Source organism: Nannobrachium achirus, assembly GCF_963921795.1.
Source record: "Nannobrachium achirus genome assembly, chromosome: 2".
In the NCBI taxonomy this organism is placed as follows: domain Eukaryota; kingdom Metazoa; phylum Chordata; class Actinopteri; order Myctophiformes; family Myctophidae; genus Nannobrachium; species Nannobrachium achirus.
The window spans coordinates 36,375,373-36,391,681 of NC_137811.1; the positions used below are offsets into that span (position 1 = coordinate 36,375,373).

At 41.0% G+C, this 16,309-nt stretch overlaps 2 protein-coding genes across 3 annotated transcripts; both read right to left on the reverse strand.

Moving 5' to 3' along the window:
• Nucleotides 1-4,169: 4,169 nt before the first annotated feature.
• rpz6 (rapunzel 6) lies at nucleotides 4,170-5,545 on the reverse strand (the record flags this gene model as incomplete). Its single annotated transcript, XM_080754915.1, has 2 exons — nucleotides 4,170-4,857; nucleotides 5,052-5,545. 2 exons carry the CDS (start codon nucleotides 5,543-5,545, stop codon nucleotides 4,170-4,172), a joined length of 1,182 nt encoding a protein of 393 aa, XP_080611041.1.
• Nucleotides 5,546-8,596: 3,051 nt separating this feature from the next.
• On the reverse strand, nucleotides 8,597-15,587 carry rpz (rapunzel). 2 transcript variants are annotated; one of them, XM_080720127.1, is made up of 3 exons: nucleotides 15,515-15,587; nucleotides 12,876-12,935; nucleotides 8,597-11,005 (listed from the first exon to the last, which is right to left on the reverse strand). In XM_080720127.1, the coding sequence occupies exon 3, from the start codon at nucleotides 10,981-10,983 to the stop codon at nucleotides 10,285-10,287; it is 699 nt and encodes a 232-aa protein (XP_080576253.1). In that variant the 5' UTR covers nucleotides 10,984-11,005; nucleotides 12,876-12,935; nucleotides 15,515-15,587; the 3' UTR covers nucleotides 8,597-10,284. The 2 variants fall into 2 exon arrangements, with proteins under 2 accessions (XP_080576253.1, XP_080576254.1); XM_080720128.1 differs by having other exon boundaries at nucleotides 12,876-12,952; nucleotides 15,515-15,562.
• Between the last annotated feature and the right edge of the window lie 722 nt (nucleotides 15,588-16,309).

Below are 16,309 nucleotides of genomic sequence, written 5' to 3' on the forward strand. Positions count from 1 at the left end.
TGGCACTGGCGGACACACTTCGGACCACATCAGAAACATAGACCTCTGCCGCGGGTCGCGGACAAGGTCAGGGAGAGATGGATGAGGCTGGTATGGGCTCGGTGTCAGGCACCCAGAACTGGTGGCAGAGTTCACTGACTACCTAACCTAAGGCACAGCTAGGAAGGGAAAGTGGTACACCACCTACATAGACACACGGCAGAGCTTTTGCTTGTGTATTTGTTAGGATCCCCATTAGCTGTGCCCTAAAGCACAGCTAGTCTTCCTGGGGTCCGGTCCACACGGAGCTTGCATCACTGCAGAGTTCTACACTGATGCTACTGTAGAAGTTTGATTCCCACTTTGGTCATGCACATGACCCAATTGGATTTGCAAGTCCCCACCTGATTGGCATGTATATTGCTCAAGATAAAAGAGATGAATAGAGCACTTAACCAAGTTAACCCTACGGTCTCTTATCTGGGCATGTCATAATAACTGAATATGCTGTGCAAAAACAGAGATCTACAAGTCGTGATGCAGCATGTAACAAACTTGTAGATCAGCTATTTTTGGTGAAGAGATTTAGTGTAGGGGACCAAGTATAGACCCCTCAAGGATCCCGTTCAATTACATGTATACTGTTTAAGTAAGTGGTTAATTTTCTGTAATATAAATATAGCTGTATTAGATTAAGAGGTCATTAAACAGTATCATATGTCACAATGCAGTGTCCACCGGAGGCGGTTACAGGTTCAGTAGCTGGCTGTTGAGGAACCAGACTAAAAACGGGTCTAAAATGTTACTGACAGATCACCTTTGCCAGGAGGAGGGACTGTCCTGAGTGCAGGGATGGAACCTGCAGCTGTGTGTCACAGAACAAATGTTTTAATGCTTTTTATCGGATTAGACCACTTAAAGAGCAGCAGGCTGGTCGATGGTCCACTCGGACTGATGGGTAATAGCATTATCCTGGGCCAGGATTGGCAGACACCAATGGACAGAGCTATCCTACCATTGATCGACTTTTCCCTTCAGGGCCACTCTGATGCAAGCTTCCATCCAGTCTTTCATTTGTTTATGAAATATTGATATTGGCTGCTATCTTCTCTCTGAGATTAGGAGATTTAGCTTGATGGATAAGGAAGAGTGTTTCCAAGACACTAGCTATTTTTGGTTTTGTGTGTCTTTTTAGTAATTGGTTTACAACCACTAAGAGGGGACAAATCTTTTGCTTTTGCCCTCAATGTCAGAGCCTACTGCCATTTGTTACATTCTGGCTCAGGGTGTAATTGATCTAAATGGATCTCTGTCCCCTTTCTGATATCAGGCCTATCATGTCAGAACAACTTTCACATTGACAAGAGCCAAGTCAGCCAAAATAGGGCTCAAGTGGTAAACGGCAAAATTGTTCAATGTTCAATAGACAGTACCTACATGACCAGTTTGTGTTCTTTCTGATGTGGGTCTGATGTTAAACAGGCCTAATATCAATACAGACTGCTCCATTGTCAAAACTAGATTTTTGGTATGCAAAGCTATATGTAACAATGTAATCATTACGAGAGTGATCATTATGTGGCAGAACAAAACTTTGAATCTATCTGCCCCCCTGCTAGTGGTATATAGAATTTGCAGTTTCCATAGCTGAGCTGAAATATTAGTATACTGATCTGTATGTTGACAGTGCCCCCTGTCTGCAGAGTAGCTTCATCACCAATTCTTCATCAAAATGTTGAAGAATTATTTCTGTAGACAGAAACAAACTGATATAACCCTCTGAACCACAAAATAAGCTAACCCTGGCTCTCTCTCTCTGTCTCTGTGAGATGGATGCAGTTGATGATGTCACTAAGCATGCCGTGGTCTTCCCATAATGACAGAGAGGATTGATGCATTACCACAACCAGAGCCTTTCTTGTAGGGGGAAGAGCCTCTTGGATCAATAGTTGTTACCTAGGCAAAGCCCACACAACCACAAATGAATCCACTGGCTTTTAGTATAGGCTGCCACTGCTGTCCAATGTCTACAAACCTGGGGAAACAAATTAGACGGCTGTAATAATGAATGATTTCCTTTCAATTATATCCAGTTACATTATTCCATTGCATAAAATCTACAGTGATCAAGGGCACAATTATGTCCATGTTACAGGAATGTTACTACATCAGGAATAGCTTCTTCTTTTTGAAAGTGGATATTATAGAAAATAGGATTGAATGCCTTTGAATGCTTTAGGATACCAGTCACACCAGATACACATTTAAGAATTGCATGTCCTGTGACTTTGTGACACCTCAGTGGGACAGGTTCTGTAATGTGTTTGACGAGGGATTGTTTTTTACCCTTAACTATTGTCTGGCACACCCATCTTTGTGTCTACCAACATTCTGTTTGTTTTCAACATAGGATTAGTGTACTGTCAAATCATTTGTAGTAATGCTTATTAGTCACCTGTCTGTCTCAGTCTGTCTGTCTGGCTGTCTTTGTTAAAAGCCATTACCATTACGTCAAGATAGCAAGTTGAATACTTTGTATTTTATTTGACCACCCGATATAGAATGAAACTGTATATGTTCCCCTTTTTCAACTGTTTTTATTATGTTTTGACACTTGCTTTGGCAATGTAAACATATGTTTTCTCATGCCAATAAAGCTCCTTTGAATTGAATTTGAAATCTTTTTAAGGAGCATAATACTATAAATGGTGCTTGTAGTGCTGATGCTACAAAAGAGCATATCTTTTGAGAAAAATCTGATAACTTTGAATTTGAGTGTAATCTCATCTTCTCAACATGATCCCACTATAGAAGCAGTGAGGCAGGGAGGCCTCTGGATGATTCAACAAAGACCATTTCCCCCTCCTGCACTGTATATTATAGATAGTACTTGATGGATCCTGACAGGCTTGATTTACGATAGGGAGCCACAATGGCTAAACACCCGACTGATCTATAGAGCTATGAAATGATGGCTGTCTCCTCCTGCTCTGTGTCTCAAACAGGCATAATGAGTGGTTCCTGCCTGCTGAGCCAAGCACTTTACAGCTCGTCTTCAGTATATTAGCCTGGCCAAAGGTTATTCATAGCCTATCAAACTGAAACTGTGGTCAGGAATTGCTGACTTTAGTACAAATATCAATTAAATTAGTCGAGGCCCCTGTTACTCAGGGTGTGCTGGCTTGCCTCAGTGGCCACACACCAACAGTGGTTTGTAAATCATCTTTATGGGGGAAAGAAGAGACAGATATTAGATTACACCGGTATATGTGTCTGTTAATCGTTCATGTAGTTATTAATTGCTGTAAAGCAAAACAGTTACACAGGACAATTGTACATTTTTTTATTTTTTTAAATATTACTCATTTTGTAGGAACTATGAGAGAGGTTCATACTGAAACAGCTGAACAAAAAAATGATTTAATAATCAAAGGCACTGTGCTGGCAGTGCTATAGGGTTTAATTGTTGCAACATGCCTGGTTTAGATTCAACAGTAAATGGTTGAGCTTAGTTGGAACACAAGGCACATTGCAGAGAACTGAGTGCCAACTCCTCGCCTCTTGTTTTCACGGTTGAAAAAGTAACCCCCATGCTCCCTTTCAGTGTTATGTAGGCCAGCCTGTCTTGCAGAGACAAAATGGGACTACAGCTCAGCAGCAGATGCAGTATCAGCAAAACCATCTTGTTGGAGCGGTATGCTGCAGGGTTATTTCTCTTAAGAGCTTGGGGCGTGCAGTTTGAAAGCATGCACTATTGTCATTTTATACATTATAGACTAGAGTGAAATATACTGTGGGGGAAAAGTGTTTTTGAGTGAGGTGGAAACTCTTCAATATTATAAACACGGATAGATGGTAGTTATACAGTGCTAGTGTGCAAATAATTCAAAAGCTAACACAACATACACTTATACAATTGAAATGTTTATGTTTTTGTTCATAATTACAGATGATATTGATCATAGATTTGAGTGCCAGTTTATAAAATTCAATTCTCAGAGAAGAGAAACAACAACCATTTATTGTTATGTTATTAGCTAAAATAATAATACTATTTCTTCCCAATCCTTTTCATGGACTTGGATAACAAGTCTGTTCTACAATTAAGCATAGTTAAGCCGCATTTTGGCATTATTATAGCAATATTATAGCACAATATATTACTTATTATTCCCACATATTGATCATTTTCACTCAGAATGCACACACACTGCTACATTCTTGTGTCTTTCCCAGTAGTGGCAGTCTTCTGGGAAACTCCACGCTGCCGCACTTTCTTTGTGGCGACTGATGGCGTGAATGACAAACCCACAGAACTGCTTCTCCAACACCTCCACTATCGCCTGGGCACCTTTCTTTGACAGGCCCTCCATCACCTGCTGAATGCAGTCACGAGGCACCGGCTGTGGACTGGTGCTGTAGGACACCACCAGGTTAGTGTTGTTTACCTGGAGTACCTCAAACTTGTTCTGGCCAGCTGCGTGATGGAAATGCTCCCCAGCTCGCCAATTCCGGTAGGTGCTTCCGGAGTCGTTAATCACTCGTACCGACCAGCTGACCCAGTCATACTTGCCTGTCAGAAATGTGAGAAGTTCCTGGGCGTTATCCTGAAGATTTGGGTCCTCTTTCTGTTGGAGGAAACGCTGGGCGTCTAGTTCGGCTTGCACCGGGAAGTCTGCCACGCAGGCCTCGATGGTTGCCTTCATTTTGGACTCTACTTCTTCAATTCTGCTGCTCCAGTCACTGATTTTGTCCTGTTCATCATCGGGACACTCGGGCAGGGCACAGTGACCCAACAGAGCTATCAAACCCAGGCAGAACAGTTCCTTCATCTGGACACAGAAGTCTTCCAGCAGGCGCCTGTTTTTTGCAACATACCTGCAACATGATTGGAATCGTTTTAGACTGCATTCATATTTTAGGCATTTAACTGATACTTTGCAATGTATTCAAAGGGACAATAAGCGCAAATCCCTGTTGTCAGGGCCAAATGCAATTGCTGTAGATGATATTAGTATTGGGAAACAAAAGTTAACACACAAGGTAGCAATAGTTGCATGGTTTAATTTTACCTTTCCACCACCTCCAATACAGACTCCCCAAACGTGTTGTTTCCCATCAGAGCATCATACAACACATAGAGATTCTTCTCTCCTCCTGTGCTGGCAAAGTGTTCCTTAAAAAGCCTGACCTTAACATGTCTGAACTCTTGTCTGGCCTCCAGGATGTCCATGTACTTCCTGAACTGGTTCCTGATGTTCTCTTCCACAGAGAAGTACTGGGAATCCAGTCGGCCTTTCTTGATCTCGCAGTCAATGTCGTCCAGCTGGTTGGAGAGCACGTCGAGGCTGTTCCGCACGGTCAGGAACTGCTCCTTGACGTAGAAGACCTCTTTGCTCTGAACATTGTCCATGGCCAGTCTTAAGACAGGTGCTGCAGCCTCGCATATGGGGAAGAACTCCCCCACAGCGCTGGCCAGCACCTCAGATCCCCTCTCGAACATCTCCATCACCGCTTCGATGGCTTTCTTCTTCTGGGCCACGACCTCTTCCAACTGACTCGTCATGGTCTGAAAGGGGATCATGAAGGTCAAATGATACTGTATTAATATCACAAAAGTGTGGTGATATATATCTCTGTAATAACAGGGGGGGGGGGGGGGGGGGGGGCTTATATATAATACCAGCAGGGTTTCAGTCAAGCTTATACTGTATGATTGGTAGACACACACATTATAATTATGACACATGACATGTGATGTGAATTGCTCTTGTGTCTGACTTCACTGCAGAGCAGACAAAACCATGTTTAAAAATCTCCTTTCTTTCATCCTTGCCTGCAACCTGTCATAAATCACAGTGTCCTGTCCTCCCTGACCAGACATTTGCATCAACATGGTAGACTACCACAATTAGGAAGACCGAGATGGGCAGGGATACGTCATGTCTGCCTGTCTGCGTCATGGCAAATGATGACATGACATGGACATCACATTTATTTATAAATTATATTTAAAGTATGACACATTTACATTATTTTAATAAACACAATCAATGGCTCAATTGCACACAGATTAACTAATTCATTCGAGTTGTGACTAACACAAACTGCTTTGTAGGCTACATTTGTGAAGAAAAAATGTTACAAAGGCTATCCAAAATATTCTGTGTCAAAGTCATGCGCACCTAAGAGAAAGCCGCAGTGGAATTTTACGCACGAGTATCCTTGGGGGATTAACAGACACACCTCACAATTTACCTCTCTTGGATGAAGAGTCCGTTCCTCAGATTCTTTAAATAACAGCGTTTTGTTCTGTTCCTGAACGAAATGGGTCGACTTGTCCTTCACGCCAGATTAGCTCCAACAGCTGCAGTCAAGTTTCACCCACAAGTTCGGGACAATTCCCACGGTTCTCCTTTTCGCCGAGGAGGGGTCCAAAAAACACATCCACCACTGAGGATGATGCACACCCTGACCCTACCCTTTATCTGCAATGTGAGTGAGTATGTGCAAAGGAGAGAGGGAGAGAGAGAGAGACAGAGAGAGAGAGAGAGAGAGAGAGAGAGAGAGAGAGAGAGAGAGAGAGAACGCGCAAAAGAGAGCAAGAGAGGATGCAAAGAAGAAAAAGAGCGCACTATGTGAGGCCATGTTCTGCTTGTCCGTGTCAGCGTCACAAATGGGTGATTTTCCTCATTTGTTGTCATAAGTATACTTAGTCCTATATTCTTTTTGTGTGGCATTGCGCACTTTACGCAAGTCATAAAAATGGAATTTGATGTCTTTTGGATAATTCAACGAATTTGAGGTAAGAAACATTGATAATTACTGTAATTACATTTTCAGTACTGGAATCGATTGCTTGATAAGCTATAATGGCACATATATTTCAATTTACAAGCAGTAGGTCTACCTATGCAGCAGCTATAGCCTATACACTTACAGCCATATAGCCTATAATCATATTGTGCGTAATATGGGGACATTTTCTATGAACACATGTAGCCTATCATTTAAATGTATCCCGTATGTAGTCTATATTTATGTTTATCTTTATAACGAAAAGAAATGGGGAAAAAAAGAAAATAAATGCGGGGCAAGCACTTTTTTCAATATGCTCATATAATATGGCTCTACCGCTAAGGCTACCATTAGGTCTACCATTAGGCTTGAAATAGCCTAACCTGTTTGTTTAATGTTTACACAAACATACTGTCGTTTTATTACTCTAAAGGGCTCAGCCTCAGATACATATCGATCTATAAGCCTCCCCCGCGTCTCATCATGTGCGCACACGACGCGCCCTGTGAGCGCCCAAGCAGAACCTCTCTCTCATCTAAAAATCTAAATAAAAAACATCAAGCCGTGAAGTGTTTAGGCTACAATTTGCCACTTGCTTTGCATGATATGCATATTCGAATATGTCATTGTATTTTAGGTTTACAATTTGGACCCCTTAGCCTTTTCCCATTTTGAGTTCAGTCACAGCCACAGGAGATTATGGCATCACTGAATCACTGTCTGTCTATGCATTACGGGCTATGCGCAGCCTACTGTTCGTGTAGGTCAACCTCATAGAGTGGTCATAAACAACCCACAATGCAGGTTACGCAGGCACTGCTACATTTAATGTAAGTGGTAGTAGCCTTCTATTTGAAAGTTAAATGATTATTTTCACGTTAAGTAGAATTCGTGTTGCTGAACTGACCCATTAGATTGCCTATTAGTATGCTACTGGATTGCATACGCATACCAAAGGTGTTATATTAAATCGTCCATGCCCATGATGCCCCCTTCTCAATAATCGAAAGGGGATTTTGCTCCTTCATAACTTTTGATTAGGCTAACGCCAACCATGTAGCTTATCCACCTTGAATTTTGGTCTCCCTGGTTACACCACGGACTAATCACTGGTTTTGGCAGCTGTAGTGTGATGTTTGTCTGGTAGTTAATAGGCTGAGTTCAGTGTGCAAGGAGCGTTGTTCACAATAGCGAGACAACAGTTCCACCTTGTGGACATGTCGTCGAACTTCGCATTGATTGATTGATTGATTGAAGGCTTTATTAGAAGTTTTGCATAGGAAAATGTACAGTTTCATGACGGTACAGTTCACTGGTACAAGGTCTACTAAAAGGAGATCCATGAAAAGACTAAGCTTATTTCAACAGGAAACCATTAAAGTATCTCATATAACATTGAATGACAGACAAATAGAACACAGTACTATGCAGTAGATATGTAAAGAAAAGGAAAAAAAAAGAAAACAGTAAGTCTAAAGCATTAACGCGTAGGCTATCAATCTTTTTGTATGGATAGGTTAATACAAATTCCTTCCCTGCATGTTAATTACCTCCTATTCATTTTAACCTTTATCAGGCTGTTCCTCGTTTTGCTTAAAAGGAGTAAATATACAGAATGTAAATTCCATTCGCCCCTAGACAATTGTAGCAGTTTGATCCCTTTTCAATCGATTTACTATGTGACAATTAAGCCTGCTAATTCGCGTTTGTTTAATGCATTTATTTTAACTGAGATCTAAATGTTTCTTTATTTGCATGGTGCAAATGATGCTTTTTTGCATACAAATGAATGACGCCGACTACAAACATTTTCCTCAAGTAGACCATATTTATTTATCATTCTGCATAGTGTACAACCAGGCAACTTATAAATCCATTACAAAATAGGCAAGATATATTCACAAACCTAACATTCCAAAGAGTTCCCCCTCCTTCCCCCCCAGCATTTACAAAATTATACTTAGCAGTTGTCACATTATAAAGCAATGCCATGTAACATACAGTATGGCTATCATGACAGCATAAATGGAAAACAAGTGTCAAACTGTACTTGTAAAAAAACTAAAAACATGACGTGTCACTGATGGGGATATCAACAGTAAAACCTAAAAAAAAGGGAAAGCTCAATTTCTGACAAAAAGATGTGTGATCAAAAATCAAAGCAGATGTATTTAGGCACCATTGGTCTGACTGACAGGCAAGTTCATAGGAAGATTATGAAATACAAACAACTGAAGTTATATTTATCCTAAAGATGAAATAACTAACAAATAGAAATAACAAACAGGACATTTATGGTTAAAAAAAAGATCAAATGAACCCCATTTACATTTTCCTATTGCCACAATACCAGACATATCATTAGTGTTAAACTAGTGTTCCATTACAATTTAAAGCTGTATGTGGGGCAAAAGTTACCATTGTGGGTAGATAAAAATAACAAAAATGGAAGCACATTCAAAGCAAAATGTATACTTTGACCTATTGTTTTACAAGACATGTCCAACTAGCTATTGTCCATATGTATCTTTATGATATAGAAGTGCGTGTTGTGCCTGCTATATATCTAGTATACCTGCCCGGCTTACATTAGTGTTGTAATCAGCTACAATGTAGTGTCAAGCACTAAACAAGCTAAGTGTTTTTTAGTGTTAAACAACAGTTATATATTCTGACCTGAAAATAAAAGCAAAATTAGTGCACAGTGAACATTAAGATCTCACTAAAGTTACATTCATAACTTGGAAACTTTGGGATGATGCATTTAAGTTCCTTTTGGTCACAATGTTTTCTTTTTTATAAGGTAAAATGGATTCGATTTATAGCCCATAAAGTCAAACCCAAAATTCTCTGTTCCTACTTTAACTGCCCTCTAGTGGTTGTACATGCATTTGACATCCTCTTGTCACATCCTTTGAAGACCACATCACAGAATAATTGTCAATACAAAATACATTGGTTTACTTGAAAGCAATATGACAAAACTGAGATGCATTTGTGAATAATTTCTTCACCAAGGTATTGAAGTGTAGATATGTGGATATGAACAAGTAAAATCATTTCTTTCCAATATCTAGCCAACCCAAATACGTACAGTATATGCCCTGGCCAATTGTCCTATGTTAGTGTTTGATGAGTGTTGTGTAAGCACTATTTGTCATCTTAGATAAATTACAATCCCATCATAATTACTATAGGTTTACTTATAATTGAGTACACAAGAAAACCTCATAAACCAATTGAGTACACTTTTCTTGTGTACATAGTACTAAACTGTCATATGCAAATGAAATAGCCTTCACCTCTTGTGATTAATACGGTCATACATATGGTACAAATGCACATGTTTTTCTTCTAGTGAGTGTAGATGCATACCCAGTACTCAGTGAGGGCAGAAGATGGCAGAATATAGCAGAAGGAATCTGCAGGATAGATGGGAATGTGGACAAAGTCCTAAATATCAAGGGCAGATACAGTAGCAGCGGTGAGATGACACCTCCTTCCTCCTCACTTGCACCTCCGCAGGGCCTCCTGCATCTTCTCCTGCACGTGCTCCATCTTCTCGGCCCACTCCTCGCTCAGGCCTTCTTCGTCGTCTCCGATGATGGCGGCGTAGCCCATGAGGGCGATGAGGCCAATGCAGAAGAGGTATGTGAGACGGGTGCAGAGACGCTCCATGGTGGGGCGGTCGCCCAGCGAGTGCTTCAGGTACACCTCCAGGATGGGCCGGCTGAAGATCTTACGCTTGCCCACCACGCCCTCGTAGAGGGTGTGCAAGTTCTGGTCACCGAGGTCGTTGCTGTAGCTCGCCTCAAAGTCGTCCTTCTTGCGCTCCCGGATCTCGGGCCGCGCCTCCACCATCTCCATGAACTTGCGGAACTGGTTCCGCAGGTTGTCCTCCACCTTGGAGTACTGGCCATCTATGGTTTCCTTCTTGATCTGCAACAGGGCGTTGTGGTTCTGTCGGGACAGGTCGTCAAGGGCACGGTTGACGCTGCCAAATTCGCGCTTCAGAGTGCGGATGTCTTCATCGTCCACGTGGTGCAGCACCACCCGGATGAGGGAGCCAGCAATGCCGAAAATAGGGTTCACCACGGCTGCTGCTGAGGAGATAGTGGCCACACATTCCAGTACCTTGATCAAGCCCTGCTTCAGCTTGGCCTTATCATCTTCAATCTCTTCTGACATGATGGCGAGGTCACTCATGTTGAGATGTCAATATGAAGGTCTATAAAACAGAGAGACATTAACAGAGTTAAGTGCATGCCAATCACAGTTATCATCCATAATGGGTGCGTTCCTTTTGTGAGATTGCATCCCTGCAAGCCAAATGACGTCATGATGATGTTATGATAACGTCCTCCAGTGACTCCGGTGATGTTCAGAACTAGGCCAGATCACAGCCCATATGGGGATGATCTTGACGTCATTACCAGGACGTCATATGACGTTCTTGTTTGACAGGATTATCGTTATTGTTTGTAATGTTAGTTGAAATATGAGCATATATGGTTATATTCCAGGACATATCTGACTAGTTATGATATTTATCTGGCCTTAAGGTGCTGCAGTCTCTCGATCAGAATGTATTCTGCTACAGATAGCATGGCAAACCGTTTGTCTATGGATGCCTTATATGGGGAGGAGCCTGCAGGGTGTCCATTGTCAGTCTGTGTCATGAACACCTGTCAACAACTGTTTCACAACAGCTGTCATAAAGGGTGTGCTAGTTCTGGTCACCGCTGTAGCTCGCCTCAAAGTCGGGATCCCGGATCCTTTTTTCTTTTCTTTTAGTGAATACAGGAAAGGTCGACCTAAAACAAAGTCGACCCAAACTTGTTTCCCAACGGGTCTGTGGCCTTAAGCTAGATGCAGAATAGACTGAAATCTAATCTTTGCTTCTGGGGGTCCCTAGAACAAAATATTTTGCGATAGGGGTCCATCCGTGGAACAAAATATTTTGAGATGGGGTCCGTGGCCAAGAACACATTTTTGGGGGTCCTTAACCACTGATAAGCACATTCTAAAAATGTCTTCTAAATCCTAACAGTTTTCCTGAAAAAACGTATGTTGCTATCATTGTTTCTCAAACTTTGTCATGTTAAGGACCCCCAGAATGATATGTATATGGCCACGGACCCCCATCGCAAAACATTTTGTTCCAGGGACCCCCAGAAGCAAAGATTTGATTTTGGTCTATTCTGCATCTAGCTTAAGGCCACAGACCCGTTGGGAAACGAGTTTGGGTCGACTTTGTTTTAGGTCGACCTTTCCTGCTACCTCTTTTAGTAACTATGGGAATTATACTGTAGTACAAGATCTTATATTTCCACCCATACAGGTTTATTTGCACGTCAGAATCTCTTTATTGGAAAGCTATGTGGAATTCCGTGCCAACCCCCCGTCCATTTCTTGTTGATTACTATTGAATCCCAAAAACTATCAATCGAGAAGCCACTGTAAAATTGTAATTGGCATAAAGCAATGCTTCCTGTATGTATGCAATTATTTTATGGAAGTTTTACTGATTTATTTGGTCGGTACAATGGAGACACAGGATAGCAATGATAGAGAGAGATTAAATGCAACATACTGTCGATCTCTGGCAGCCAGGAATCGATTCAGGGAAACTTTGTGGTTGTCATTCAGACAAGCTGAACTACCAAGACACCCTAATTTAATTAATTCAAATGGACAATGACAGTCTACTGAACTTAAAATGTGCTATCCTGAGATGGCCATTAGCAAAGATTAGGAAAACCTACACAGGGAATTAGCAAACTTTGTGAGAGTGATAAAGCAGGACTGTTGTAGAGAAAGTTACGGTAGGATTTAGGCATTGGTCAGCAGGTATACACACTATGAGCCAGGAACATTTTGTTAACATACAAACCCATTTGAGATGGAGAAAAAAATCAGGTGATGGGAAATGATAGAGATAAACCAGGTGAACAAATGGATCTATTGCAAAATAGTTTTTGAACCACTTGATACAAGTTAAAAAATAAAATATGTATTTTAGGTCAAACTCAGGGAAGAGAGGCTTAAGATGAGAGCAATCTTTGCCTCCCCTGTAGATAGTTGAAATGTTGTCTTACATTTAAATTCTTGTGAAGCTCACAAACAAGCCTTGTCCGTTGGATGAAGAAGGGTTTAGTCTTGGACAAGATGATACCTAAAACAAAAATACATAAGATAGAACAATTATTTCACAATTATTTCACATCAAGCCCAAAAATAGTATTCATTTGGCTTATAGCATTACCAAATGCTGTGGTCACGTCAAAGTGCATAATAACAAAAGGAATACAATTTAAATGTTAACCATTATGAAGGCATCGCTAAAGCAGGAAGTCAACTAACTGTTGTCTCTGACTGGCTGCAGTCTTCAGCAATGAAGGAGTTAAGTTATATTTGTTAACATAGAGGTTCTCCACTGAGCACTGGAATACTTCAGCACCAGGCTGTTTTCAATGAGTTTCTATGGAGGGAACAGATAGCTCCCGAACAGCAGCGATGGTAGCATAGTAGGCTAGCAAAGGCATGTTGAACTAGTAGTGCTTCTAGCAGCACACAGATAGCACACGACAACAGCAGCCCCATACTCACTCAAATACTGAGTGTTTTAATTCAACTCTTACAAGTGTAAACTGTTCTTAAAGAGAGTGAAATCGTCAGTAGGCTTAGTCAGAAGTTAGTTAGTCAAGGATTGATTTACCATTTAGCTTAATGTTTACAAAAACAGGTCACTGCATTCAGCCGTCTCCACAGTAAATGTACAGGTTATATGTGGTCAGCGATGTGTCTGCTGGGCTATATTTAGCCGACCACAGGACAGGAGTGTGAGTAGTGCTGCAGAGAGGAGTCAGGAGGACTGCATGCTCTTTCATTGCACCTCACCCACTCTGACTTACAATTATAGCATACGGAATGTCTTTATCGCAGCTATTACAAACACTTCTACCACACTGAGATTACAACATGGTTTAACACATGTGAGCCTAGACTGTGGGCTGAGGCAGTGAATGACACACACAGGTCGCAAAAGTTCAAGCAGGGAGTAGAAGTAAATCCGAGTAATGCAAACTGCTTTGACTTGAGTGGGCTGTTGTTAATATGTCCGTCCACCAGAGGGGGCAGTGATTACACTTACAATGCCCCACGACATCCCACACCCACCTCTGTTTCAGCACCCTCTATGTTCAGCACCAGCATAATGGACTGAGAAGCAATGATGGTCCTTAAGGATTTAACCCTTCATCTTCAGGTTAATATTAGATGATGTGCTTAAGTGCAGGTTATCAGTGGTAGTATGAACAGATTTTAGTGGTCGTGGAAGAACAAGGCACTTGAACAATGATGTAAGGCCTGAACCCATACACATGGGGTTTTTATTTAAGAGACTTTTCGTTATTGCTTTTACTGTATGTTGCTCTCCTCTGCTTTTATATTGCTCCCTTCTGCGTTCTACTCATTCTATCAGAGTTGTTTGCTATTTTTTTTATTTTACATGAAAGCTACTAAATGTGTATTTAAATTTGTAATTAATGTATTTTAATGCCATTATGTTAAGAGACTGTCTTTTTGGTTAATGTCTTCACAGATGGTGTTCCACATGAAAATGCATCCCATGGATTCCTCAACCAAGTACCAGAATCCAGCTGTTTAAATGTATGTAATGAAAGGGTTAATCTTTTTCTGCCTGTAAGGCCTGTCTGAGGTCAAAGGTGACATCATTCCAATCCTTTATTGTTCTTCCCCAGTGAAAAGACTATTTAACCATAATTCTCCACCTTTATTGACCCCATATTCAGTAAATAATTGAGCTGAAATACAAAAAGCATGCTGTCACACAATCACATTTTCCCAATTATTATTATGAATAGTCAACAGATGAGGCCTGGAACCCTGTTAATGCAATTCCTCCTTGTTCAACTTCAAATGTGGGCATTTCTAAAACGAAATAAATAAATCCTAGCTTTATTCATATTGTACTACAATTATATGTACCAAAATCAAGATCAAGCCTAAGCTAAATGTTATATGTGCAATTATCTTACTCAAAATATGAATTGTTTGTAAACAGAGTGGCTGTAGTTGACTAATCAGGAAGTAGCCAGTTGTTTTCACCAGTCCCCAGTTCAGTGTAGAGGCCATCTTGAATTATTTTCTCTCTATGGTCATAAGCTAAGGCTAAGCTAATCGAATTCTAGATACAATCTTACATTTAAAATTAATTCCAAAGTATGATTTGCATGTTCATGGCTTATTTGAATGTTTTTGCCTGCCACCCAGGCTTATACCATGACAATTTTCACCCTTTATTTTACACTATTGACTTCTGGCAGTTGACACACTTTAAGAACAACCTTTAGCCTAATATAGAGCAAACAATATATACCTAAAGGAGGCTAAACACACTAAACAGACCTTTTTTCCGTATGGTCTGCTGTGTTTGAGTACTCAAATCAAGTCAACAGCCCCTCTCCCAACAGCCAAGAGGCAGAAGGCTGCCTTTCCAAGCTAGCAATGGCTCCCCCTAGCCGTCTTCTCCATATATTTCCTTGTTAATGCACTCCATAATGCCCTGACCCACCCTTATGTATTACACTGTACAGACACTTAAAAACACCTGAAAACCTCACTTTAGTTGGCTAAATTCGGAGTATACATTCACCATTTGCCTTTTGTCCAACATTGGGCAACATTGGCCATTGGAAAAGATAGGATTCCTTACCTTTAAAGTATGCCTCTGCCTGAACACCTCCCTCTCCAAAGTCCCAAACTCGATAGCCTCGTCTTCTTCCCAGCAATCCCTGCAAAAAGGACACTTCCATGTAGGTTGAATGTGTAGGGGTGTTCATATTTGACTAAACCATTTCCATTTAATTCCAAGGGCCCAAAATGTCCAGAAAGGGCCCTATTTAGCACATGTTCACACATGCTCAAACATGCACTTTTTAAAAGGCTGTCAATTGGCTCAGATAGTGAAGCCCACTCCTCATAAACACTCTGAACACCCCCAATGGTTTAAACTTATTCTGGTCCATCCAGTAGTCATACAGTCCATACTAAGAAGCAATTGTCAGTCAGTACACTGCTGCGTATTGAGAGAGTTTCCTCTGCATCTTGTGCCTTTGCCAAGCCCTGGAGCATCTTTGGATGGACCAGAATGCACTGTTTTGTGGAGAAATGATTAAAAGAGACCCTTTGAGAATGGATTTCACCAAGAAAATAAGAAACAAAACGTTCTCTTTTAGGGAGGACCCAAGAAAACCAATGGAGAGCTATGTTTCCAAATACACCTCACCAAAAGTGCACAGGTGTATCCACAGCTGCAGAGAGCTCTCCAAAATTTCCAGAGGAAACAATAAGAAGATTCTTCAGTCTAAAAGGTAATTATTGAACATTATTTTAACATATTTTAAAGGTTTTTGGCCTATTATCACATTTGAGATCACTGCCTTTAAGCAAACCCAAAGAATTGTAACCAGAAGGCATGACCTGCAGTGCACCACATCTAAAACTTAAT